General features: G+C 44.6%; 1 protein-coding gene across 1 annotated transcript in view; it reads left to right on the plus strand.

The window, feature by feature from the left end:
• LOC147605098 (uncharacterized) overlaps positions 1-25155 on the plus strand; it is a 53914-nt gene that overhangs the window by 9855 nt on the left and 18904 nt on the right. The window contains exons 3-4 of the mRNA XM_086794449.1: positions 13788-13873; positions 13982-14736. Of these exons, the coding sequence (XP_086650575.1) occupies positions 13989-14736 (748 nt within the window). The 5' untranslated portion in view covers positions 13788-13873; positions 13982-13988. The remainder of the gene's footprint in view (positions 1-13787; positions 13874-13981; positions 14737-25155) is intronic.

A 25155-nucleotide genomic window follows, 5' to 3' on the forward strand; every position in this document is an offset into this window, starting at 1 on the left:
TGTACAATTGAGTAGTCCTAACACTGATTCTTCCTATTCTTGTTGATATAGTATAGACTAATCATGTGATAAGATTTCTCAACATCATGCACATGTAGTACCATGTAAGCTACAATGTGATGCTAAAGAGGAGGGGATGTCCCATCAACAAGCTAAACAGGAGAGGATATCACTTATATCACACACTTGGATGCCGTGGACATACTACACCTACTCAAATGCGAGGCCCTAAGGCCGAACACTAGGCATTTTGTCCCTTGTCCAAGGACAAGTCACCAATGTACCACCAAGGGGTGGTTCCTCGTGCACGTCCCGCACACGTCAATGTCGTGCGTGCTTCGCTTTGCACATTATTGTAACCCTTTTGTATGATGTAATGCGTCGTGCCATCCCAAGTACTTATTGGGCCATTCGTCGGGTGCCCATTGTAACATCAAAGTCCAATGTTGTCACATTCATGCACTGAGGTGCAATATGACACACTCTCTCATCATTAGGGCCATACATTGAAGTTTGTCACGTGCACCCTGCACTGGTACACAGCGACACTGGCATGATCATTAGTGTAGCATTTGTATAGAAGTAGCACCTTTTTTTAGGAATATTTGTCGTACGCCGTGCCCCATTGTGAGCCTTCAGTCCAGGGACAATGAGGCACGAGCTACGTAGGTCAGTCTTTGAGCCTTAGAGGCCAGTCAAGTGTTAGTCCTCTTAACCCACTTGGGGAATTCATTGTACAAGTACATTTAGATGTCAGCCATAGACATATGCATGAATAGGCTTTTTTAGGATCATTTCATATAGAAGGGGACAGCCCTAAGGCAGCCCCAATATGGGCTAGCCTTGCAAGGGGTAGCCAAACCCTTGCCATACACCTAGGGCAGTGGGCCAGCCCTTTGGTGGACTTAGGTGACAGCTGGCCATGCGTGACCACAAGTCGGCCAAGCTTGGCCACAAGTCGGCCAGCAGAGAGTCCGACCAGCCGATTGGGAAATAACAGTAGCCGATAGAGCTTTACAGTAGCCGACTGGATGCTAGTCGTGGGAAGTTTGTTGGCCGACAGCCTCCTCAGGCAAAACAGATTGCATCCTTGGAGGCATATAAATACACGTGCCTCAGTCTCGCACAAAACATTCAGGTATTCAGTAGAAAGTGCAGAAGCAGGTCAAGATCCAGACTCTCTCGGCATCAAGGAAGCTCTTCACATTCAGCCAGCATATGTGCAATCCTACAGCTATCTAGACTTGCATCGGTGGTGAGAAGCAGAGCCTCGGATTAGGTGGATACTCAGCTGACGTATGGTCTTTCTCGTCCTTGCGTTGGGCATTCATATCGCTGGTTCACTCAAGCATTGTCCAACATTCTCCAAAGAATAATATAAGCAAATACTCTTGCTTGCAAGGGGGGCCCTTCAGTGGGTATTTGGGACCCAATATTGTGTCGTCTTCTACATTCTCATTCTCTTCTCTCTCTCTACTCTCTGAATTGGATGCTAAAGATTCTCACCACATAAAGGTATAAAGAAGGCCTTGTTGTGTGATATCACGATCAAGCTCATTGCATGTAACATTGGTATTAGAGCATCAGGCTGGTGACCCAACTTGGCTACCTATAGAAGTGAAAGCATCCGGTGGATGGTAAAACTACGGTCTGGATAAAATACCTTGGCCTCCACCATGTCGGGAGAGAAATCACATCAAGAAGAAAGCCAACAAGAAGTGATGGAGGCACAAAGCTTCCAAATAGAAAGAATGCTTCCGCCAAGCACAGAAGAGCTCTTGAGAATAATGATGAAGCAAATAAATTCTCTGAAGATGCAGCTTGCTGTCAAAAAAGAGAAGCCCAAAGAAGGCATCTCAGATCTAGATCTGGCACAGGTCCTTACTACTATGGAGGAACAAAGAAGAAAAGACGAAGATCGACGTGAAGAACAAAGAAGAAAAGTAAAAGACGTAAAAAGAAAAGCTGAAGAAGGGAAAGAAATGAGATGTGCGGAGGAACAAAGGGATAAGGAAGCCACACGCAAATATGAGGAAGACTAGCGCCGTAGAGAAAAAGCCTATCGAGAGTTCGAGCAAAGACTTGACTGGGCTTGACTGGGAGGTTGTGCAAACCCAGCATTAGCAAACGATGGCACTGATTTTTTACACTTCCAAAGCATCAATATTAAGTCATACTAGCAAAAAAATGGGTGTTACAAAAAAGGAGATCAGGCACCCAGGACCTAGTTGCCAAAGGCTAAAGCAAAAGACAAGGGCAAAGGCCTAGGCCCTAACCATGTAAGTGGCATACAAAAAAGAGACTATCACTAGAGTAGTACATATGTCAAAAAGCCTCAAGGGGCATGTGAAGTGCTGGCCTCGCGATCATGGGTCCCTGCAATGCCTGTAGGCTCCATAGAGATGTCCTCCACTTGCTCCTCCAACTCCTCATCATCTTGAGACATCTCCCACTCGGTAAATGCATCAGCCTTTGCAGTTGCACTCTTGCAAAGCATTCGCAAGTTTGCACTCACAAAGACTAGATCATTTGCCCGTTCCACCGCAAGACGGTTCCTCTTCTTCGATGCAATGTGACTGTATGAGCTCCAAAGTTGCTCTAGGCAAGAGGAACTCACTGCTTGGTTGAGAATGCGGATGGCTAGATGCTGAAGCTCAGGTCCACCCGAACCAAAATCTTCCCACCACAAAGCAGCCCCAACTTTGAAGCGATTATCCTGTGCATCCTTGTCTCCATAAGAGCCCTGAAAGCTCCTATACGTGGACAACTGGTCACGGATCTTTCGCCTAACATTTGGGTCACAGGCACAAGTCGAGTCAAGACAAGTCTCCATAGCTTGCTCACCTTTACGTCACTTTCTTGCCCTTTGCCCTGAAACTCAGGGTCCACCACATACACATAGGGCACGGATCTCCTCGTACCTGTCCTCATCTAGCTCCAAATCCCTCAGCTTCTCTATCATGCTGCTATAGCCTCATATACCTTGCCGATGCATGGCTTCATACCATCCACAAGCCTCATCAAGTGGACAATAGGTTGAACCATAGCATCAATGCACTTCACTTTTTCCCAAAAATCAGGGCTTTCTGCTTTTTCCTTGCATAGAGCTCCTGTCTTGTCTCAGTGGACGCCAATGGTGAAGAAGTGAACTCGTCACTAATGAACAACTGTCTCAATGCACCACTTCAGTCTTTCAATCGGTGGAGCATCAAGAAGTTGTAGGCAAACCTCGTATCTGAGTATTTGAGGAGCTGACGGCTAGATTTTTTGGAGAATTCATGGCGTAGGAACTGATGGTTTGTGACAAATGTCACTATTTGGCTGCCCACTTGGATGATAGGCCGGATCCATGGCAAGTCCCCAATATCCTTCAAGAGATTATTTAAGCAATGTGCCATGCAAAATGACACGGTGATGTTGGGGTACATGCTCTCAATGATCGCTCTGGCTGCTTTGTTTGAAGAGCCTCCCCATCAGCAACAACAAAGCCCACAACTAGGTCTGGGTCTTCTTGGGGTCCCAACTACCCTCAAGAGTACTTTGTCGGCGTGAGTGTGTGGATGCGATCGGCATGGAGAAGGATGGTGTTGGGGCCCGTTCTTGTGGGGCGGGTGATGTGCCTGCGGCGGGTGCCGATGAAGTGGATGCACATGAGGATGCCGAACCTTGGGATGGCCTCACTAGTGTTGCGGGATCCATGGCCACATGCGGCACTCTCCTCCTTGAAAGCAAGGCCTCATGTGCGGCAACACATTCAAGAAGCCTCCTCCTCGTCTCCGGTGTGACCTGATCACAAAATTGGACCTCATGACGGAGCTCATGCAAGAGGTGAGCTCTCACTTTATCCGCCCCACCCGTTCGCCTATATGGACATAGCTTGCAGGACCATGGGCGAGAGCCTCCTCCACTTCCAGGATGATCGGAGTTGACCTCTTCCCACCAAGACCAACCTTCGGTCCTCCTTCCTCTATTCGTATTGGCGTCGCCGGAACGAGGCGCGGGGGATGGTCGCGATGAAGATGCCATGGAGGCAAGACTCAAGTGCCAAGGAGGCTTGAGCAATGGAGGTGAGTGTAGGAGAGGCTAAAGCAAGAGGAGGTGAGACCGTGAGTGTAGGAGAGAGATGTAGGAGAGGCTTGAGCAATGGAGGTGAGTGTAGGAGAGAGATGTAGGAGAGGCTTGCCAATGGAGAGGCTAGAGCAAGAGGTGAGTGTAGGAGAGCTACAAGACTACAAGTGACAACTTGAAATTACAACTTACCCACTGCCACTTGAGCCTTGAGGCTTGCGGAGAGCTAGAGCCTTGCTGGGTTGCCTAATGCCCAGTTGTTGGAGGAGAATGACTCAAACACAAGAGCCTTAGCCAAGGAAGTGCAGAGGAGAAAGAGAAGAGTGAGAGTGAGAGAGAGAGAGAGAACTCACACAATGCTCAAGAATATCTTGAATGTCTTGATGAGGCTCAAGGGAGACCTCGTATTTATAGTAATACAAGGGTATGGGCGGGCGCCCAACTTATGGGGCGCCCGGCGGACCAAATACAAAGAATGCCTTTACAAGGCCCAAATGAGGGCCAAATGTACAAGTAAATATATGGCCGCGAAGCTCTCGACAAGAGCTACGCGATGATCAAGGTCTGGAGGCGAAACTGGGACTTTATACCCAACAACCTCCCACTTAAAGGGCCAGTGAAGCTCCTCTAAGCTATGTAACTCCCACCCGCTGTAGACACATATCAAGCTGTGCTTTTGGCAAACTTTTGGTGAGAGCATCTGCAGGGTTCTCATGAGTGCCAATCTTGACCAAACTGACCAAACCATCATCTAGCACCTGTCTGATGAAGTGGTACCGTACATCAATGTGTTTGGTACGAGCATGAAACATGGCATTCTTAGCCAGGTATATGGCACTCTGGCTATCACAACCAAGGACCGGAGCCCTCTCTGGCAATCCAAACTCTGTGACAAGGCGTGCTAACCAAATGGCCTCCTTAGAAGCCTCTGTGACGGAGATGTACTCGGCCTCAGTAGTAGAAAGTGCTACTATCCTCTGGAGTCTAGAGCACCAAGAAACAGCACCACCTGCAAGAGTATAGATGTACCCACTAGTAGACTTGCGGGTATCAGAATCACCTGCCATGTCTGAATCACAATAACCCTGCACCTCAAGTGGACCTTTACCATACATAAGGCATTTCTTCTGTGTCCCCTTCAAGTACCTCAAAATAGACTTTATAGCATCCCAATGTGCTTTGCCAGGGTTGGACATAAAACGACTGACTACTCCCACTGAATGAGCAATGTCTGGCCGTGTAGCAACCATAGCATACATAAGAGATCCACAAGCAGAAGCATAAGGGATCCCACGCATAGTACTGGCTGCATCATCATCTTTTGGGCAATCATCCTTGGATAGTTTAACATAGGGCTGCAATGGAGCACCCAAAGGCTTAGAATCAGCCATGTTAAATCTATCAAGGACTTTCTGGATATACTTCTCCTGTGAGAGGAAAAGCAACTTCTGTGCTCTGTCCCGTCTAATCCGAAGACCCAAAATATGTTCAGCTGAACCCAAGTCCTTCATAGCAAAAGCTGACTTCAGCTGGTCCTTAAGAGCTTCCAAAATGCTCTTATTCTTCCCTGCAAGAAGCATGTCATCAACATACAGCACAAGTATCACTGGGCTGCCATCTGCATCAGTTTTAGTATACAAGCAATGATCTGCATGGCTACGATTAAACTTTTGGTTAAGCATGAAAGCATCAAACTTTTTGTACCACTGCCTCGGGGCTTGTTTCAGCCCATAGAGACTACGCTTCAGCTTACAAACCAGATGTTCTTTGCCAGGAATGACAAAGCCTTCAGGCTGCTTCATATACAGCTCTTCATCTAAATCACCATGTAAGAAAGCTGTCTTTACATCCATCTGATACAGTTCTAAATCCAAAACAGCAGTGAGAGCAAACAAAACACGAAGGGTGGTCATTTTGACCACAGGAGAGAAGACCTCCTGAAAATCAATCCCTTCCTTCTGAGCATAGCCCTTAGCAACAAGGCGGGCTTTATACTTAGGCTGGCCGTCAACTGTCTTGACTTTGTACACCCACTTGTTAGGAATAGCCTTCCTTCCTTTGGGCAACTCAACCAAGTCCCAAGTGTCATTTGCATGTAGAGACTTAATCTCCTCCTGCATAGCATGCTCCCACTTGTTTCGGAGTTCACAAGACTTAGCCTCTTTGAAAGTAAGAGGCTCACCCTCATCTGTAAGCAAAACATGTTGCAAAGAGGGATCAAAACGCTGAGGTTCCTTCCGAAAGCGAGTAGACCTCCGTACCCAATGATCATTGGCTGGTTGGGGGTCAATATCGGGAGGAATCATAATTTCAGCATCAAAAGGCTGCGGGTTCTCACGAACAGCCTGATTTTCAGCATATAGGGGTTGCTGCCCTACACCTCCAGGAGCATGAAGCGGCTGTCCAACCTCTTCTGGCTCAAATATCACGGACTCATTATCTTCAGCCCTTTGTGAAGCATCCTGGGGCTCATTTTCAGCATCAATGGGTGGCTGCCCTTGCTGAAATTTGACCTTTTTCTGATCACCATGAGAGGCACAAACATTACGGAGCAGCTTTGCCTCATAAAATACAACATCCCGGCTGCGAACCACTTTGTTGATTGATGGCAACCACACACGGTAGCCCATCTCACCTTCATCACCGTAGCCAACGAAGGTGCCCTTCTCGGACTTAGCATCAAGCTTGTTCCGGTCTTCCTTGCGGATATGCACATATGCATCACAACCAAAGATGCGTAAGTGGGCATATGAGGACGGTTTGCCAGACCAAACCTCCTCAGGGATTCCACCTTTCAAAGCTGTGTGTGGAGATCGATTGCAAACATGAACTGCAGTTTTCAAGGCTTCTCCCCAAAAATCCTGAGAGAGATTAGCTGTGGACAGCATGCATCGAATTCTTTCACACAGTGTACGATTATACCTTTCAGCCACACCATTTGAAGAGGGGCTATAGGGGGGTGTAAGTTCCCTCTTAATGCCATTATCATCACAAAATTTCTGAAATTTAGTACTAACAAACTCACCCCCATTGTCAGTGCGTAAGCATTTAATCTTCACTCCTGTTTGAGTATGAACAAATGCATAAAACTTTTGAAATGCAGCAAAAGCATCATCCTTAGATTTCAACAAAGTGATCCATACTTTTCGTGAGTGATCATCCACAAAAGACACAAAGTACTTTGAACCACCTTTAGATTTAATGGGCATGCTGCACACATCAGAGTGGACCAAGTCCAACTTTTCAGCCTTGCGAGAGGCACGAGAGGAGTAAGAACTCCTATTCTGTTTCCCATACAAGCAATCATTACAAAAATCAAGCTTGCTTCCTTTTGCATCAAATTTGTTCAAAGAGGACAAAATGGAGAGACCCTTTTGGCTCATGTGGCCAAGTCTCTTATGCCAAAGCTCCATGTGGGAGCGTACCTCTGCAAAAGCAATAAACTTACCAGACAAAGCCTGACCATGAAGGCTATATAATGTTCCTTTCTTGCATCCTTTTGAAATCAGCCTTGTGCCTTTGGTCAATTTCCATGTGCCATTTCCAAATATGGCCGTGTATCCCAAGGCATCAAGCTGGCCCACAGACAGGAGACTGGTTTTCAAACCAGGCACATACCTCACATTTGGCAGCACAAACTCACTACCATCCTGCAAAGTCAAATTCACGGTGCCCATACCTTCAATATTGCAAGCATGATCATTCCCCAAGAACACCTTTCCTCGGGAGCCTGCAGTGAAAGTTGCAAAACACTCCTTGATAGGAGTTACATGAAAAGAGGCACCCGTGTCAATAATCCAAGTCTGTGAAAACACATCAGATTCATACATCAAGGCATGAATAACATCTGGTTCTGTGACATGCAAGTTATGAACATCAAGTGCATTAGCAGAAAAAACACATAGCACATCATCTGAGTCAGACAGTTCCTCTATGACAACACCAGAGGCCACATTGGCCTTGCTCTTGTCCTTTTCGAACTCTTCTGCTTTGCTGGAATTACTCTCTTTTTCCTTCTTTTTGTCATTTGAATGACTGGATTTCTTCTTCCGGTCTTGCTCCATCTTGTAAAATTTGCAATCTGGCTTCTTGTGGCCTTTACGACCACACTGGTAGCATGTAACATGAGACTGCTGGCCCTTGCTCTTGCTTCTACCCTTTGAATTGGTAGTAGTATTTCCCCGCTTGGTCGTCCTCCCTCGTGAGACATTTGCAGAACCGCTAGTCTCTGAGGTCTTCCTCCGGATATCTTCATTGAGAATAGCACCCCTGACTCCATCAAAAGTTAGGTTGGGATTTGTCCCAAGTGACACCACAAGTGTTTCCCAAGAGTCAGGCAAAGTAGTGAGCAAAAAGATAGCTTTCAACTTATCATCAAAAGCAGGCAATCCAGAATCCTGCATCTGATTAAGCACCCCTGTGAAAGTAGTAATATGCTCTACTGCATTCTTAGAATCATCAAGTTGCATATTCATGAGTTTCCTGATGAGATGTACCTGGTTCACTGGCGTGGTGATCTCATAGGTGCTTCTCAGCTTCTCCCAGACGGCATAGGCTGTTGTCAGCCCTTTGAGGTCTACAAGAACCTCATCAGCAACAGCCATCTGGAGATAGGCAACGGCCTTTCTGTTCAGGATTCCCCATTCATCATCTGTCATAGCAGCGGGTTTGAACTGCTCAAGTGCAGTATCACATTCCCGCAGATAGAGGATATTCTGAATCCTCACCTTCCAAAGATCAAACCCAGTGCCTGCAAACTTCTTAATCTCTAGTAGACCCTTAAGATCACTTGTAGACGCCATGACTTATCAAACTGACACTTCAGAAAGTAAGTAATAGCAAGATGTTATGTACCAGATATGGGTTGACTGTAGGATGCTCGTAGATTGATGAAACAACTTCAAGTGAAGGTGACGGCGGAAGAGAATCACCGGATGTCGATGTAAACTCGCCGAGGGGCAGAAAGTTGCTGTCTTTGGTGTTGCTCGAAGATCCTGTCTGCTGGAGGCAGAGACGGCTGCTGCTAGTGGCCGTGGGACTGCTGGCTGCAGCCCGGACTGCTTGCTGGTGGCCTTGGGGCTGCTGGCTGCAGCGTTGGCTGCTGCTGGTGGTCGTGGGGCTGCTGACAGCAGCGTTGGCTGCTGCTGATGGCAGCCGTACAGCAGGCAGAGAACAAGACCACAGAAACGCTGCTGTTTACAGCAGCGCAGCACCAAAAACGCAGCACAGAAACGCAGCAATGGAGAGCAAAAAAAAACGCAGCACAAGGGGCAGCAGAGGGAGAGAGAAACGCAGCACAAGGGGGCAGCAGAGGGAAAGGAAAAAAAAAAAACGCAGCAGAAGGGCAGCAGGGGTGGAGCAGAAAACGCAGGAGAAAGGGAAAGCAAGGAAAAACCACAAAAGAGGCTCCTGCGTTAAAAAGAAAAGAGCAGCACTCTAGAAAAAAAAACGCACCATCTTGATGATAGAAGGGAGGTGTTTGACGATCCCGTAGTCAAGTGGTGGAAGACACCTCTAACTCCATAGCTTCTGCATACAGCTTCCCTTCATAGCTCTGATACCAGTTGTTGGAGGAGAATGACTCACACAAGAGCCTTAGCCAAGGAAGTGCAGAGGAGAAAGAGAAGAGTGAGAGTGAGAGAGAGAGAGAGAACTCACACAATGCTCAAGAATATCTTGAATGTCTTGATGAGGCTCAAGGGAGACCTCGTATTTATAGTAATACAAGGGTATGGGCGGGCGCCCAACTTATGGGGCGCCCGGCGGACCAAATACAAAGAATGCCTTTACAAGGCCCAAATGAGGGCCAAATGTACAAGTAAATATATGGCCGCGAAGCTCTCGACAAGAGCTACGCGATGATCAAGGTCTGGAGGCGAAACTGGGACTTTATACCCAACACACTTGAGTCTTGAGCCTTGAAAGTGAGGAGTGTTGAGCCAATGAGCTTCCCATTTGAGCCTTGAGCCTTGCTTGAGCCTTGAGGAGTGTTGCAAGTGCCAAGAGGCAAGAGCTAAGAGGCTAGAGCAAGTGCCAAGGAGGCGCGAGGTGAGTCTTGAAGACCTAGGTTCCTATAGCATGCGTCAATGGGGACTCTTCTTATAGCCATGGGCCAAGTGGGGAGGGCTACTCAACAGCTACAGGGCGCCCAACGGTTACAGGGCGCAACGACAGACTGGACAACGCTGCGCAATGGTCAGCTGACCGTCCCGTCCCGTCCCACACGAATCGTCGTCCCCTTGTTACATCGTGGGCTCACATGTCCTCTAGCCGTCCCCTGTCCGTTTCTGTTCCCGCATGTTATGGGACGGCGTTCCCCCGTCCCAGGGGTCCGTCCCCCATGTCCCCTGTGACTATGGCTTGCTTGCAATTGAAATTGCATTTTGTTTTCATGCTTTCTTGACCCCGGATAAGGGGCCCGTCCATGAACCGTGCATGTGAAACTGTCTGCTGACATGGTTATGTGGCATGTGACAAGTGGTAAGTATTGGTCATAAACCTAGCGTTAGGGGTTAGCACTAATTTATAAGTGAGTGTGTACACACTTCATTAAGTTTTGGGCGACCAAAACTCACTTATAAATTATGACCAGCCTGGTGTTCACACACACTGATGTCCCAAGGTGGACAAAACCCAATGTCCACCGTCCAGACCTTATCCCCTTTGTACAAAGGGAGTAACCAGCCATGTGTCCTTTTTAGCTTGCTCCACAAAGCACCTGCCTACTGTTAGTAGTCATCTCCTATCTTTACGTAGACACTAGGGCCTCTGTTGTGGGTGTGAGGAGCATGTTTAGCAAAGGGATTAAAGGCTCTAGGCCAACCTACGAGCCCTTGCTAGTCACTAAATAGGGCATACAAGATGCCTAAACATCCATCTGGCAGCCCTACAACGCCTAGGCACAACATTCAGCCAGTGGTAGAGCCCGTCGGCCAGCAGCAGCTAGGACAGCTTAGACCACATGTGTGAAAGCGATGACAAGTGTCGACAGCATTTAATGCTAAAATCAGCAAGCCGTCAGCACATATGAACAGGCTGACATCAGGAAAACTCACCGATCAGCATCAAAAATGCATGTATAACCCGTCTGTGCTTCTACTGGGCATAGCCGTCTTGCATTCCCTTGCCCGTGCCCTGTGCCACCTCTGCTCGCCCTTTGCAGGCCGTTGAGCTTCGTCCTCGACTGCTGTGCCCATTGATTCCAACCACCATGGACCTCAACAGAAGTAGCATCTCTTTTGAAAGGTTCTTTGGCACAAATTTCTCGGCATGGCACACAAAAGTTGGGCTCTTGCTCATGCGAGGTGGAGAATACAGTGTTGTCAATGGCATTGAAGAGAAGGCTGAAGGTGCAGCTACAACTCCTGTAGTGAGTCTGAACAGAGAAGAATGGTCGATTTCCAACTCACATCGGTCTCATTCATCACGTCGACTTTGACAAAACCGCCAATTAGGTATGGGACAATCTCAAAAATCTGTTCGGGAACAAGATTAACAATTCAAAAGTGTTTCTCAAGCAAAAGTATTATGGTTTAAAAATGAAAGAACATCACACATTGCAAGAGCACCTCAATACCATAGGTTTCCTCCTCCATCAACCATCTACTTCAAAGGCTAACATTGATGAAGATGACAAGAAAGCAATACTCTTCTCTAGCTTGGAAGAGATGGAAAAGTACAAGGAGGTGCTGTCTTCACTATGGGTGTCTAGATAGATGCCATATGAAGACATGGTGGCTATATAGCCTCATTGATGAGGATCGTCGGCTTTGAGAGCAAGCTTCTAGCAAAGTCATGACATAGAGAAGGGCTACATGTCCAAAATGAAGGGTAAACCCAAGGGAAAAGAAGTCAAGTGCACATTTTGCAAGAAGCTGGGACACACCGAAGAGAGATGCTACAAGCAAATGGTAAAGAGAAGGAGCATATCATGCCAACCTAGTTGCAGAAGACGAAGATAAAGAGTTTGGAGATGCTCCAGAGAAGCTAGAAACCTCTACTTCAAAACCTGAAAAAGCTTTCACTGCCACATTCTCTGATGTGTGTGTGTGTGTGTGTGTGTGTGTCTGGTGGATGATGGATGGGCTTTTTGAAGAATCGTTATGTTTGAGTCAAGGGTTCTTTGCCAGGATGTCCCCCGAAATTTGAATTAAATAATACATGTGTGTGTTTTCTCTCTTATATGTTTGTAACGCCTTATTTTATAAAAGGCTCTATTCCTATGTTATCCTTGTTTTGAGTTAGAGGGGTATAGTCTTGGAAGCTGAAAAATCTTATGTGTGGTCAAGCTCCATTTGCAGGCTTGACTGTGATTTGTTGTATCATATAAGGTATGGCTACTGTGATCTTTTGCATGACGTGGTGCCAGTGAGCCCAAATCATTTTAAGTATGAAGGCTATTCCTCATAGCACCACTCTAACTCCCTCTACAAGCTTGGAATGATCAGGAGCTATTTGCACCTTCTAATTAGACTTATCCGGAGTACATTTGAATGAAAACATTGAAAGAGTAGTAATATTGGTGTACTCCATCGTTTGCAAAGCAGAAGATCACATATCCAGAGATATATCTACTACAGGAGGTTGTTCCCTTGAGTAAGTAGAGCGTACTGTTCTTGAAGATGCGTGCTGACATGTGATTCGAAAGTGTACACATGTATCAATTTAAGAAGTGCACGTATGTTCCAAAGGAATGTTTATATGGTATTTGAAGGTGGTTCGTAATTCGGCCTTATGCTATGAGGATGTAAAGCTATCTAATCAGATTCACTCAATAATAATAATAATAATAATTATTATTAGTATTATTCTCTCTCACAAAAAAGGCACTTACCTTGCTGAACTCCAGCAAGGATTTACTACCTTTCATGGCCACGTAGTGTGTAGAGACTGTGTGGACATGTCATTGTATTTCCATAGGCAGTGCATCAATGGGTTGCTTGAAGTTTTAGAGCACTTGTGTCTATGTGCTAGGGTTTACAGAAATAGAGAGAGAGGAGTGCAGCAGGACTCAAACAAAGCGCACACAAATAGTCCCAAATCCACTGTTTGTATTATGTGCAAAGAAAAGGTCACAAAAGTACAAAATGTTACTGAAAAGGTGATCTCTAATCTCAGCCCTAATGGGGCTGTTAGATGCTAGTGATCAGCCCAATGCCTTGCTGTAGATCTGTTTGCATCACCTCCAATTAACCCTAAGGTGGTTGCTCTTGATTGTGTGCTTCAGACAACCCTTTTTACACTCAGAAATATAATTACAAATCATTCCAAATGCTTTAATAGCGCACCCAAAGGGTGTCCCATCCATGGATGCCTTGCACGGGCACCTGTAGCGCTTGTAAATCAGCCCCAAACCTGGCTGTCCAAATACAACTCACAAAATTGTCAACCACCTACTTGCAGTTGTTACATATTGTCAGTTGGGGGTGCAAGGCTCCTTTTCCTTACAAATTGGGCTTCTTGTGCTGGACTCGAATAAGGATTTTCTACCTTTAATAACCATGTATTGGTAGGGCTGTGCAGACATGTCACTACATTTCCATAGGCAGTGGATCAATGTGTTGCTTGAATTGTCAGTTGGAGGTGCTAGGCTTTCTTGTAGCTGGAGGTGTCATCTTGTATATATACTTGTTTTGGAAGTTGAGGAGGTTTTGTAGCTTTCTGTTTTTTCCAGACTTGCAGCACTTGGGAGCTTACAAATTTGTTTTGTGCTACTTTAGGTGAAAGTATGTGATATTTGTGGGGCTGCTGGATTCAATGAATTCCTTGCTATTTGTACTCAATGCAATGAAAGGCCTGAGCATGTGTAAGCATTTTTCACTTCCCATGGTTATTACCTATAATCTGTATTGAATTTCTGGTCCAAGCTATGTGTAGTCCGAAATGTATAATGTGTCATCTCTATATGCTTCAGATATTGCATGCAGACCCTCTGTGAAGCTGTGCCTTCTAATTGGGTTTGCGAGGGTTGCAAAAAGAAGAGATTCGAGGGAAATGTGAATGCTGCACAAGCTTATGAAGTCCAAACTGGGAGGGAGTCTTGTACCCTCTCATTGACGACCAGCTCTGAAGACATAAGGACTTCCTTTCCATGTAGGGTAACATCTGTTGGGACAACAGAAGGGCAACACGAGCAGTGCATTTCTAGACAGGAAGAGGAAGACACCAAAACAGAAACTCTAACAGGGGGTGTCCTGAAGGCTTCTTCTTGTCCACCGATATCAGCAGGAGGTACATCAAATGCTGTAACTGCTAAGGTACCCTCTGGGACGGTTTCCTGCAGACCCGTTCCTACACAGCATGAGCTAGATTCAAAGAGAAGCTGCCATAGCCTACAAGATGTGTCATCAAGTAATCTGGCATATGCAAGTTGTGGTCTATCAAAGTCCAGGTCGTTGAAAGACGGTGATCAGCTGTTCTCATTTTTGTTGCCTTCCAGGCCCAAAAATCTGCTTCGAAGCAACAGTGCAACTGCACGGCTGGCCAATATTAAAAAAAACAAGCCACCAAACCAACCTAAAAATATGTTTACAGAAGCTGCACATTTTGAACTTTTGGAAAAGGCAGTGAGCACTAAGTCTTTTTTGAAGTCAGAACCAGCCCCAATGGGCAACAAGAATCTCCAGCAGCAGGGGTTTGCAAGGAACACTTCTCAGAAGTCTCCAAAAGGTCAGTGCATATAGCTCAATGATGTCTTGCGTGTACTCTAAATATTTGCGTTCTTGCAAGTGTTCTCAAAAGTGTAGCAGTGATTCTGCCTCCCTTTCTATACATTTATTCCACACAAGAGCACTATCTGTGGTTATTTGGAACATCAGCCCTCAAAAATGTGAAGTGATGAACCAGTTCCAAGAGCTTCCCTCTCAAAGCATAGTTGAGCACGGTAGATGCTAGTAGATGCTGGACATGCACAAAACCCTTGCCGGTTGTACTGCAGGGATGTGTTCTCAAAACTGTAGTAGGGCTTCTACCTCCCTTTCGATATTTTTATTTCACACTAGTATTTTCATCAAAGAACCTCCTGGATCTGCGTCTGTCCGGTGGAGGGTTCTGATGCTTTGGGTTGGGGACGTCAGGCCCACAAAATAGATTGATCTCTATCACTGAGGACCCCTCTAGGGCGGAGGACCGGACTGCTAGTGTGGGTGGTGTGCTGTGATGTGGAGGATGCACGACAATTGAAGAAATTTGTAACGACCCTGTGGGAAGTATCATGTCGGGCCTGCCTCTCAGTATGCTGTCTCAGTAATGCATTCCTGCGAGGTCTAAGCTCCAGTAAGTATATGCCGAGGCATCTCTGATCATCAAACTGCATCACCTATGCGAGTGGATCAAACCCCTCAGAGAAGAGGCAGTGGAATCCTCCCCGTATCTCATAGTAGGCTGGGCAGCTAAGCATGTAGTGTACCTTATCTTCCACCTGTCCTTTGGTGCATACTCTGCATATCTGGGGTTGTTGGGATTCTGAGTCTCATGTGTGTGTCCCCTCGTATGTGTGAACCTCTATTTATGTGTTTGTGTGTGTGTGAACAGCCCCTAAAAGAGTTATTGTGCTAGTAGTGTGTGAACACACTCTTATGAGTGGATAAGTGAAGTGTACCATGTGGCATACTCTTATCAGTGTGATCTTTGTGTGGATCAAAAGATAAGGTTGCAAGCCTACAAAGCATTGTACTTGGTGAGTGAACATCACATCTATCACATCAATAGAATCTATCATTTGAGTCGTGCAATAATCTCTCTTGAGCTTTGTCACATCTCATCTCATCTCATCTCATCTCATCTCATCTCTCTACACACACACCATGGATCTCTTTGATCCACCATAGCTAATTGGTTTCAAAGCCTATTCTCCCCATCATCCTCCTGCATTGCTGTCTGCCCGCCATTATCTCCGCCATCCTGTGTTGCAACTTGCCCATCAGCCCAGCCACCTATGTAGCACCTCCGCGTGTCTATTGGCCCTGCGTTGCTCTTTGTAGTTAGTCGCATGTGCACTAACCTACATAAGATACAAAAAACACCTTTGATGAGAACATCCATCAACTCTACAAGCATTGGTCTTCTATAATAAACTCAACTTACTAGGCCTAAACAAAGACCTTTCACCCTCCTTTCCTATGGTATTTCCTATCAACTCTACAAGGAGGGACCTTCTATAATAAATCTACAAGCATAGGCCTTCTATAATAAAAACCTACTAGGCCTACACAAAGACCTTTCACCCTTCTTTCCTATGGTTTTTCTACACCTTTAAGAAGAAACTTAAACCATCATTAACAATGATTCTTTCACACACTCAGTGAGAGAGAGTGTGATTGGTCTATGTGATGGTGTGAGCGACTCCACGGTGACAGTGTGGAGGTGGAGCTTGGAGTTTGGAGCTTGACAAGCGAGCTTGGAGGCCTCAAGGGACTCGAGATCGAAGCATTGGTAAGTACCTCATGACGGTGGAGCTTGGAGTTTGGAGCTTGACAAGCGAGCTTGGAGGCCTCAAGGGACTTGAGATTGAAGCATTGGTAAGTACCTCATGACGGTTGTGTTCTATTGTTTATCCATTAGGTGAATGTGTAGAGTTCTCTCTTGGAGGTGTGGAAGCTCATAACATTTTTGGCGTCGCTGTTGGGGACACACCTTTGTTTTTTTACATACTCTTTGAGTTTCAGCTCCCATTGCATAGTATTCATTATTACCTTTGCATTCTGGTAGTGCATTGTGTGGAAAATGAAGGGATAAGATGTATGCAGTTGAGAAAAAAGTTCAATTTTGAAGCTGTGAATGTTGTGGAGTGTAGTTTAGGAAAGGATTCATTGGTTACTTTTGATAATTTTGAAGTTAGCATCACAAAAAACACCAACGTGAAGAAGCAGGTTTAGTGTGTTTTCTTCTTTTTTCAAAAAAATTCATAAAAATTAAAAACATAAGGGACCATTGATTGAGCCAGGAACTTGCATTTCATTCCTTAGCATTGGCACAATCTAATTTTCATCTTTTGGAAAGCTTAAAGGGACTCGAGATCGAAGCATTGGTAAGTACCTCACGACGGTTGTGTTCTATTGCTCATCCATTAGGTGAATGTGTAGAATTCCCTCTTGGAGGTGTGGAAGCTCATAACATTTTTGGCGCCGTTGCCGGGGACACACCTTTGTTTCTTACATACTCTTTGAGTTTCAGCTCCCATTGCATAGTATTCATTATTGCCTTTGCATTCTGGTAGTGCATTGTGTGGAAAATGAAGGGATAAGATGTGTGCGGTTGAGAAAAAAGTTACAGTTCTGAAGCTGTGAATGTTACGGAAAGCAGTTTAGAAAAGGATTCATTGGTTATTCTTGATAATTTTCAAGTTAGCATCACAAAAGACACCAACATGAAGAAGCGGGTTGGGTGGATTTTTTTCTTTTTTTAAAGAAATTCATAAAAATAAAAAACATAAGGGATCATTGATTGAGTCAGGAACTTGCATTTTATTCTTTAGCATTGGCACAATCTAATTTTCATCTTTTGGATAAGTATTATGCATCCAAAACCACAAATTGTCGACGCGAAAATTCCACGTGAAAGTGTAGGAAAGTTGTTCACGACGTGAATCATTTCCTTGCAGTTTCACGCCGCGAATCGCTCACGAAATCAGTGTCGAGATTTTCGCCGGAAATCACAGGATTACATTCCAAAAATAGAAACCCTTATTATGACACCTCTGACAAGGTGCAACCCGCCAAAATTTGGAACCCGTGAAAGTGCAGGAAAACCATTCATGATGTGAACCATTTTTGAAGTGGTTCACGGCGTGAAACACTTACTGTTTCGCGACGTGAGATTTCTCTATGAAATCCTCAGTGCAGAAGGCTATTTCAAATTGCCTTATGAATGCAAGTGCCTTAGTGGTGTCTGAGATTTCATATGATCCTTACTGGCACATAAGAAACATTTTCTCTCTTTCATGCATTCATAAATATGCTCTTAGGACAGCTTGGTATCATCCTTCTTATCCCCCGGCTTCTTTTCAGAGCTCTCTTTTGCATCCTTGGACTCATTAAGCATAAATTTAGGTGGCTAATTTCCAGCTTTGAATTTTCCTTTGTATGAGCTAAATTCTTGCTTTTTTGATGCTCCCTTGCCATGTAGTTCCTCTAAAATAGTGGCTAAATATATCAGCTCCTATAAAGTGGGATAAACTGCCAGGCTCTTCTGGATGATCCGTTTGTTGCAACACCAACTCGAATTTCCTTTTCTTCTCGTCCTCACTAATAGTCATGAAGGGTGTGACCTTTAGAAGAATCCGCCAAAATTTTGAAATGTACGAAGAAATGGAATCCTCTTCATCCTGTGTTAACCAATCCCATTCCTTCCATACATCTTTTTCAAAGTGGGGGGAAGAAACTAATCATAAAATTGCACCTTAGAGGTACTCCAAGTACGAGGAGTTGTTCTGTCTAAGAGCTTTGCCATCCACCAATCACTCGCAGTCTCTTTCAGATGCATTTCCACATGTCTGAGGTCTCGTGAAGGCCAAACTGACGGATTGACAATACTAGGGCTGTGAGGGTCAGCTAAGGAAAGGGAATTTAACTAAAAGAAGGAATTTAACCCTAAGGAGGAAAATTCTTGAGTACATGAAAGTGCAGGAAAACCATTCACGACGTGAATCATTTTCCTGCAGTTTCACGACGTGAAAAAATCCTGCTGTTTCACGACGTGAAACATTCTCTGCTAATTCACGTCTCTTGAACAGAGCGATAGAATCAGAAATTGAATCAATTTGGGTTGATTAATAGCTTATCAAATCATAGATACATGCACTTAAGATTTGGAAAACTCATTGGAGACGATCTTACGCCTGACGATAGTGCATCAAATCATCCAGGAATTTCCTATCAAAGAAGTGTGGGATTAGGACATTCCGCAAGCACACGCTTGAGTGTTTTGAGAAACCTGACTACCGCGGAAACCAGCAGTGAAGAGTCCATGGAAAAAGGGCTGAGATATGCTAGGTTTGGGGAAGAAGATAAATCACACTTCCCAACCAAGTCTAGTGGGATCATTGATATCGCCCGAGGATTTTTCGGTCTTCAAACTAGTCATGATGAAGAAGCGCAATCTGCGGGCATGGGTCCGTCAACTAGCGCTAGACTCGGTCCAAGACAAGTAGTGCCATTCCAAGCGTTGAATTTTAGGCTGTCAAATATTGGCATCTCTCGAATTAGACGAGATGTGGAAAGTGCAGCTACGACGGGTCAAATATTCTTTTCCACCACCGAGAGGAAGTGGAATTGGACCTCCAACGAAGTGAGATAGAACGATAACTCCGAGAATTGAGCTTAAGGAAACAAGAGCTTGATACTCGTAGGGCAAGAGTTGAGAAAGGAGACGGGAAGTGTTAATCCTCTCCAATCACGAGGAAAAGAACCTGAAATTGCTACAGGTAGAAGTGATGGAGAAATTCCGAACTTGGAATCCATCAATGAGAAATCCATAATGGAGGAAGGGTTTACAACCAGAGAAGAAGAGGTTAACATAGCTAACTTGGCTATAGAAGTAGAGGATCGACTCTACACCAAGAAGGATATTGAGCTAATGATCAATAACCCTATATTCTTACAAGACATGGAGCTCTTAATTACACAAAGACGCACCGAGGCGACTAACGAGGAATTCCACCAAGGTACTACAACTGGACCAGTCCATGAACCCGAGATACCTAGAAGAGCCAATACAAGTAGGGGACGAGGTCTAGGAAGGGGGAGAGCAATTCCCCTGTCAAATCCCCGACGGATCTCCTTGTAGAACGTTCTTGGTACAAGACTCGAAACCTGCAAACAAAATCGAGATTGCTGCCAGCCTCGGTTGCATAAAGCAGGTGCACGTCTGCACACTAGATTCAGGCTCCTGACCATAGAGCTCTCACAAAAACACGCGAGACTCTATCTACTAATGACTAACCTTGGCCATCCTTTTATAGGCTCTTGGCCGGTCATTGGGCGTTCACACTTGGACGCCCGTCTGTCCATTCTTGGGTGTCCGTCCGTTAGTCCATCTCTAACTTAGCTCGTCAATCAGTCTGCCTAGCTCCAAGCTTTCCCAAACCTTGAAGCTAGTCTTGTGCGCGTGTAGCACACGGTAGATACACACTGTGTACATGACATACTCCCCTTCCTCTAAGAGCTCCTGAACTCATTAAAAAGCCAGGGTAATCTCTCTGAAGGGTAGTCAATGTCTCCCATGTAGCGTTCTTCTCAACACGATCCTTTCACTTGATCTTGTATTCCGTGATAAGCGTATTACGCAATCTTCTTTCACAAAATCCAAGAATCTTTTCAGGTTCGTGTGGAACAAATGTCATGTCCTCGACATCTATGATTTCTTGAGGAGTAACTAACTGGTCTGTTCCACCCAGTACTTCCTTAAGTCTACTGACATGAAATACAGGATGAACTTTCACATGAGAAGGCAAATCCAATTCATATGCGACTGAACCAATCTGTCGTGTAATACGAAATGGTCCACAGTATCTAGGGAATAATTTCGGAGATCGACCTGTCTGTAAAGTCTCGGAATATTTCGGAACTTGCAAATACATCATCGTTCCTTCAGAGAACCCTCTGGGTGAACGATGTCTATTAGAATAAAAAATGTCTTTGTCTTGAGTACTTCTAATAGATTCTTTCGCAACTTGTAACATTTCTTGCATATCTTGCAAAAAATTATGTGCTGCATCATGCTGAAGTCCTGAAAATCCTATTGTAACAGGTGATTGAGGTTGAAAACCATACATAAGCATAAAAGGACTAAAACTTGTACTCGTATGCTTAGTACTATTATATGCAAATTTTAACATAGGAAGATAATCCTCCCATGAACTCTGTCTTTTGGAGACATATGCTCAAAGCATATCCTCCAAAATCAGATTAACTCTTTCAGTTTGGCCATCAGATTGAGGATGATCTGAGGAATTCAAATTCAAAGTTGTTTCCAACTTCTCAAAAACAAGTCTCCAAAAGTCACTTGTAAACTTAAGAGTCCTTATCACTGACTATGTCCTGTGGTAACCCATACAGTCTAAATAATTGCTCGATAAACTGCCGTGCTAATTGCGTAGCTGTAATGGTCTTCCGTGTTGGTAAAAATCTAGCTATTTTTGTCAAGCGATCCACCACAACCCAAATAGAATCATGGCCTTGACGTGTTCTTGGCAATCCGGTAATAAAATCCATGGAAATACTTTCCCATATATTACCTGGGATTTGCAAAGGGTGCAATAGCCCAGCTTGTCTAAAGCGTTCAGCTTTATTTGCTTGACAAACTTGACACTTGAGAACATAATCTTCTACATATCTTTTCATCTTTGGCCAATAAAAAGTGTGTTTCACTAAAGCTAATGTCTTGTGTATCCCAGGGTGTCCAGCAGAAGGGGCGTCGTGACACTTCTTAAGAATCTTGGACCTAATGTCCGGGATCTGTGGTACACAAATTTTGTCATTACGGAATAGTAAACCATTCCGAATCATCCACTGGCCTCCTGCAACCTGAATGGTAGACTGCTCAGTCATTGAGTCTTGGTCAATCAATGAGCTCCCGTCCTGGATCTTCTGTCAAAATGAACCAAAATAACTATCAGTCTTGGAAAGCCCTCTCAATGACTGAAATAAGTCAGTAGAAATCTCGATGAACGACAAAGTATTCACCTCGCTAATCCGACTAAGCGCATTTGCGACTTCTCCCGCACAGATTTCCGAAGAAAAACAACAAAACCAAGAAAAGAACGAAGTTGTTTTACTGTTTGCGGTATAGGCTAGGCTAGAACCTTCTGAACTTGGTCATAGTCAATGCTCAATCCATCTCTAGTGATCTTGTGTCCCAAGTAAATGATGTCGGTCATGAAAAACTCACATTTACTTAATTTAGCATATAGTCGATTCTGTCCTAAAATAGTTAAGACAATCGTGAGGTGTCTAACGTGATCCTCAAGAGTACGACTATATATCAAAATATTATCGAAGAGCACAACCACTAATTTTTCCAAATGTTCACGAAAAAGATCGTTCATCATTTGCTGGAAAGTGGATGGAGCATTGGTTAACCCAAAAGGTAATACGAGAAACTCGTAATGGCCATACCTAGTCCGAAAGGCGGTTCTTTCGACATGCCTTTCATGAATACGTATCTGGTGATAGCCAGTACGTAAATCTATCTTTGTAAAATACTTCGCTCTGGCTAATCGGTCAATCAGGTCATCTGATCTAGGGAGAGGATAACGGTTCTTAATTGTCAGCTTGTTCAATCTCTTGTAATCTATACACATTCTCCAGGTGTTGTCCTTCTTTCTCCTGAGTTACACAGGTGCACTCCAAGGTGATTTACTTGGACGGATCTGGTCCATCCTCAAATAATCTTTGAGTTGTTTGGCCAACTCATCTTCCTCAGCTTGGCTCATCCTATAAGGTGGAATACTAGCAGGGTGAGCATTAGGGACTAGGTCAATACGATGATCTATTGTCCTTTCAGGTGGTAAGCCAGATGGCAGTTCCTTAGGAAATACATCTTGAAAGAAATCAAGTATCTTCTTTAATTCTTTGCTTTCAAACACACTTAATTCATTGACATCCATAGTAGGTATGAGAAATGAAGAAAGTGGAATCAAGACACAATGGAAAGCAGTATACAAAGAAGAATCCATTATATGACCAAAATCAACTGTATGTACAAGAGGTCCTTGAGAGGGAAGTATACAATCACCTAAGATACTATACTGGGTGTTTCTATGTTCAAAAGAAAAAATATGACTAGACCAATCTATCTGGAATTCAAGAGTCTTAAACCACTCCATCCCTAATAACAAGTCTACATGCTCTAGATGCATAATATGGCATTCCAGAGTATCTTTGTAGTCCTGAATCCGGATCGGTAGTGTCTCCACCTTTCGATCCCATACTTGCCGACCCGTAGGTAGGCGTATCTCATAGGTATGATCGCTGGGTGTTGTGTCAAGACCCAATTTCTGCACAAGTTTGTAATTAATAAAATTGTGTGAGCTGCCAGGGTCTAGAAGAATATGTATTCTATCACCATTCACTTTTCCATAAACTCGGAGAAGATCATGCACGCCAAAAACTTTAGAGTTGAACAGACAATCAAAACATGAACTAGGGCGAGAAAGTACAGTAACTGACGTACCTGTCAAAGACAACTGGTTAGCTGCCTTTGGCTTGGGTCTTGCGTTGGTCTTGGCACCCTTTTGCTTCGGGTACTCGTTATACATATGTTTTTTTTCTTCGCAGATGAAGCAACGTCCCTCCTCCTTGAGCTTCAAAGCCTTAAGGAGACGTTTTTTCTTTGTGGGGGTCGAAGTAGAATTCTTCGAAGGTTGGTCCGAAGACTTTCCTTCTGTCATGCTAGCCATCGGTGCGGAGAACTTCCTTTTGTGCTTGTTCCCCTGCTCGGTTTCGGGTTTAGACTTGGAAGAGATCATTGTATCATCATAGATACGAGCGGAATGAATGGCCTCGTCCAAAGTTTTGCATTTGTTGTTTTTAACTTGTAAACGGTACAAGTCGGGTAAACTGGCTATGAAGAAACCCAAAAGAGTAGTAGGATCCATCTTTGTAGCTTTCATTTGCAAGTCCCTAAATTTCTAGAGATAGACCTCATAAGTGAGATTTTGCGAGGTCATAGTCAAAGTAGCAAACCAAGCAACAATATCATAGTCATCCTCTTTCTTGAGGAATTCTTTCTTGAAGACATCTTCGAATTGTGCCCAAGTCGTTGGTTTAGGGTTGAGTTCTTTCCACCAAAGCAAAGCTTTGCGTGAGAGGAAACCTGCTGCTAATTGGACCTTTTTGCCATCGTCATATGGATGAAACTGAAAATGGACTTGCCACTTATGTAGCCAACTGTCCACGATCTCTTTGGTACGCTGCTTTTGCTCGCCCCCAAACTGTTCCGGAGTAATATTGGAGCCTAAAGCAGATGCCAAAGTATCCATACCCGAAAGAGTAGATAGAGTAGTGGTCAACAAAGAGATGGAGTTCTGTAAAGCTTGCATCTGCGCGGTGACTTGTACTTGACGTTCCGAGGAAGAAGCTTCGAGAGCAACTTTAAACTCTTGGAAATCTGATTTTAAAACAAAATCAACGAAAAGATCGCCATCGGTGGCTTCCGTAGCCGGCAGGTCTTCACGTTCGGGAATGGGCTCCAACTAGGATTCTTAGGTCGACATCTTGAAGAGAGTAAGATGAGAGAAGAGTTTTATCTTGCACAAGGAGAGTGCTAGAGAGCTTGAGAGCTTGAGAGATGTGTGGCAAGAAGTCCACTTAAGGGGAATTTATAGGCTTTCCCAAAAGCTTACTTAGCTTTTACTTTTGTGTTTTTTTTTTGTTATATATATATATATATATATATTCTGTTTTTCTTTTTTAGTGAGCTCATGAGTGAGCTCTTAGAGGAGGGGGAGTATGTCATGTACACAGTGAAACCGGCCTGACGGGCGGTGAAACAAACACTCGCACATAAAACACTTCAACGCCATTGAGAACCTAGAAAAGGAAAATAAATAGGGGGGAGCTAGAGTGCTCCTGCAAATAGTACAGGGACACCGATTGGCCCCAAATCGCAGTGGCGTCCCTTGCGGTATTTCTTTAATTGATTATAAGAGCTTTGATTACAATAAGGCTGGGAACTCAGCCTTCAAAGTAGAACTCCTGAAGCTTGTAAAGAATCTGCATCATGGCTTCTTGTCCACACGCCATCCACAAACAAGTCCAGCCATTGTTCATATCAAAACACTCCCACACATTGAGTCTGCATACAAAAGCTTTCTCCCATGATCAGGGCTGCCACAACCATCCATAGCCTCTCACACTATGAACAGCATCACACCCTGACACATCCAGTGCTTCTGCATCACAACACAGGCTCCCAAACTCTCTCTCAAAAGAGAACTCGTATCACAGCACAGCATACCATACAGTCGACATACCTGTACTAACCCTCTCTACCTTCCAAGGGTACTATCCATCTCTGTCATGGATTCCCTGTCCCCTGCCCAATCAGTAGCAAGGCTGTACCAAACATGTGTCCATTCCTGTACCTTCT

This window comes from Cibotium barometz, chromosome 60, assembly GCF_041138505.1.
Source record: "Cibotium barometz isolate CiBa-2024 chromosome 60, ASM4113850v1, whole genome shotgun sequence".
Lineage (NCBI taxonomy): Eukaryota > Viridiplantae > Streptophyta > Polypodiopsida > Cyatheales > Cibotiaceae > Cibotium > Cibotium barometz.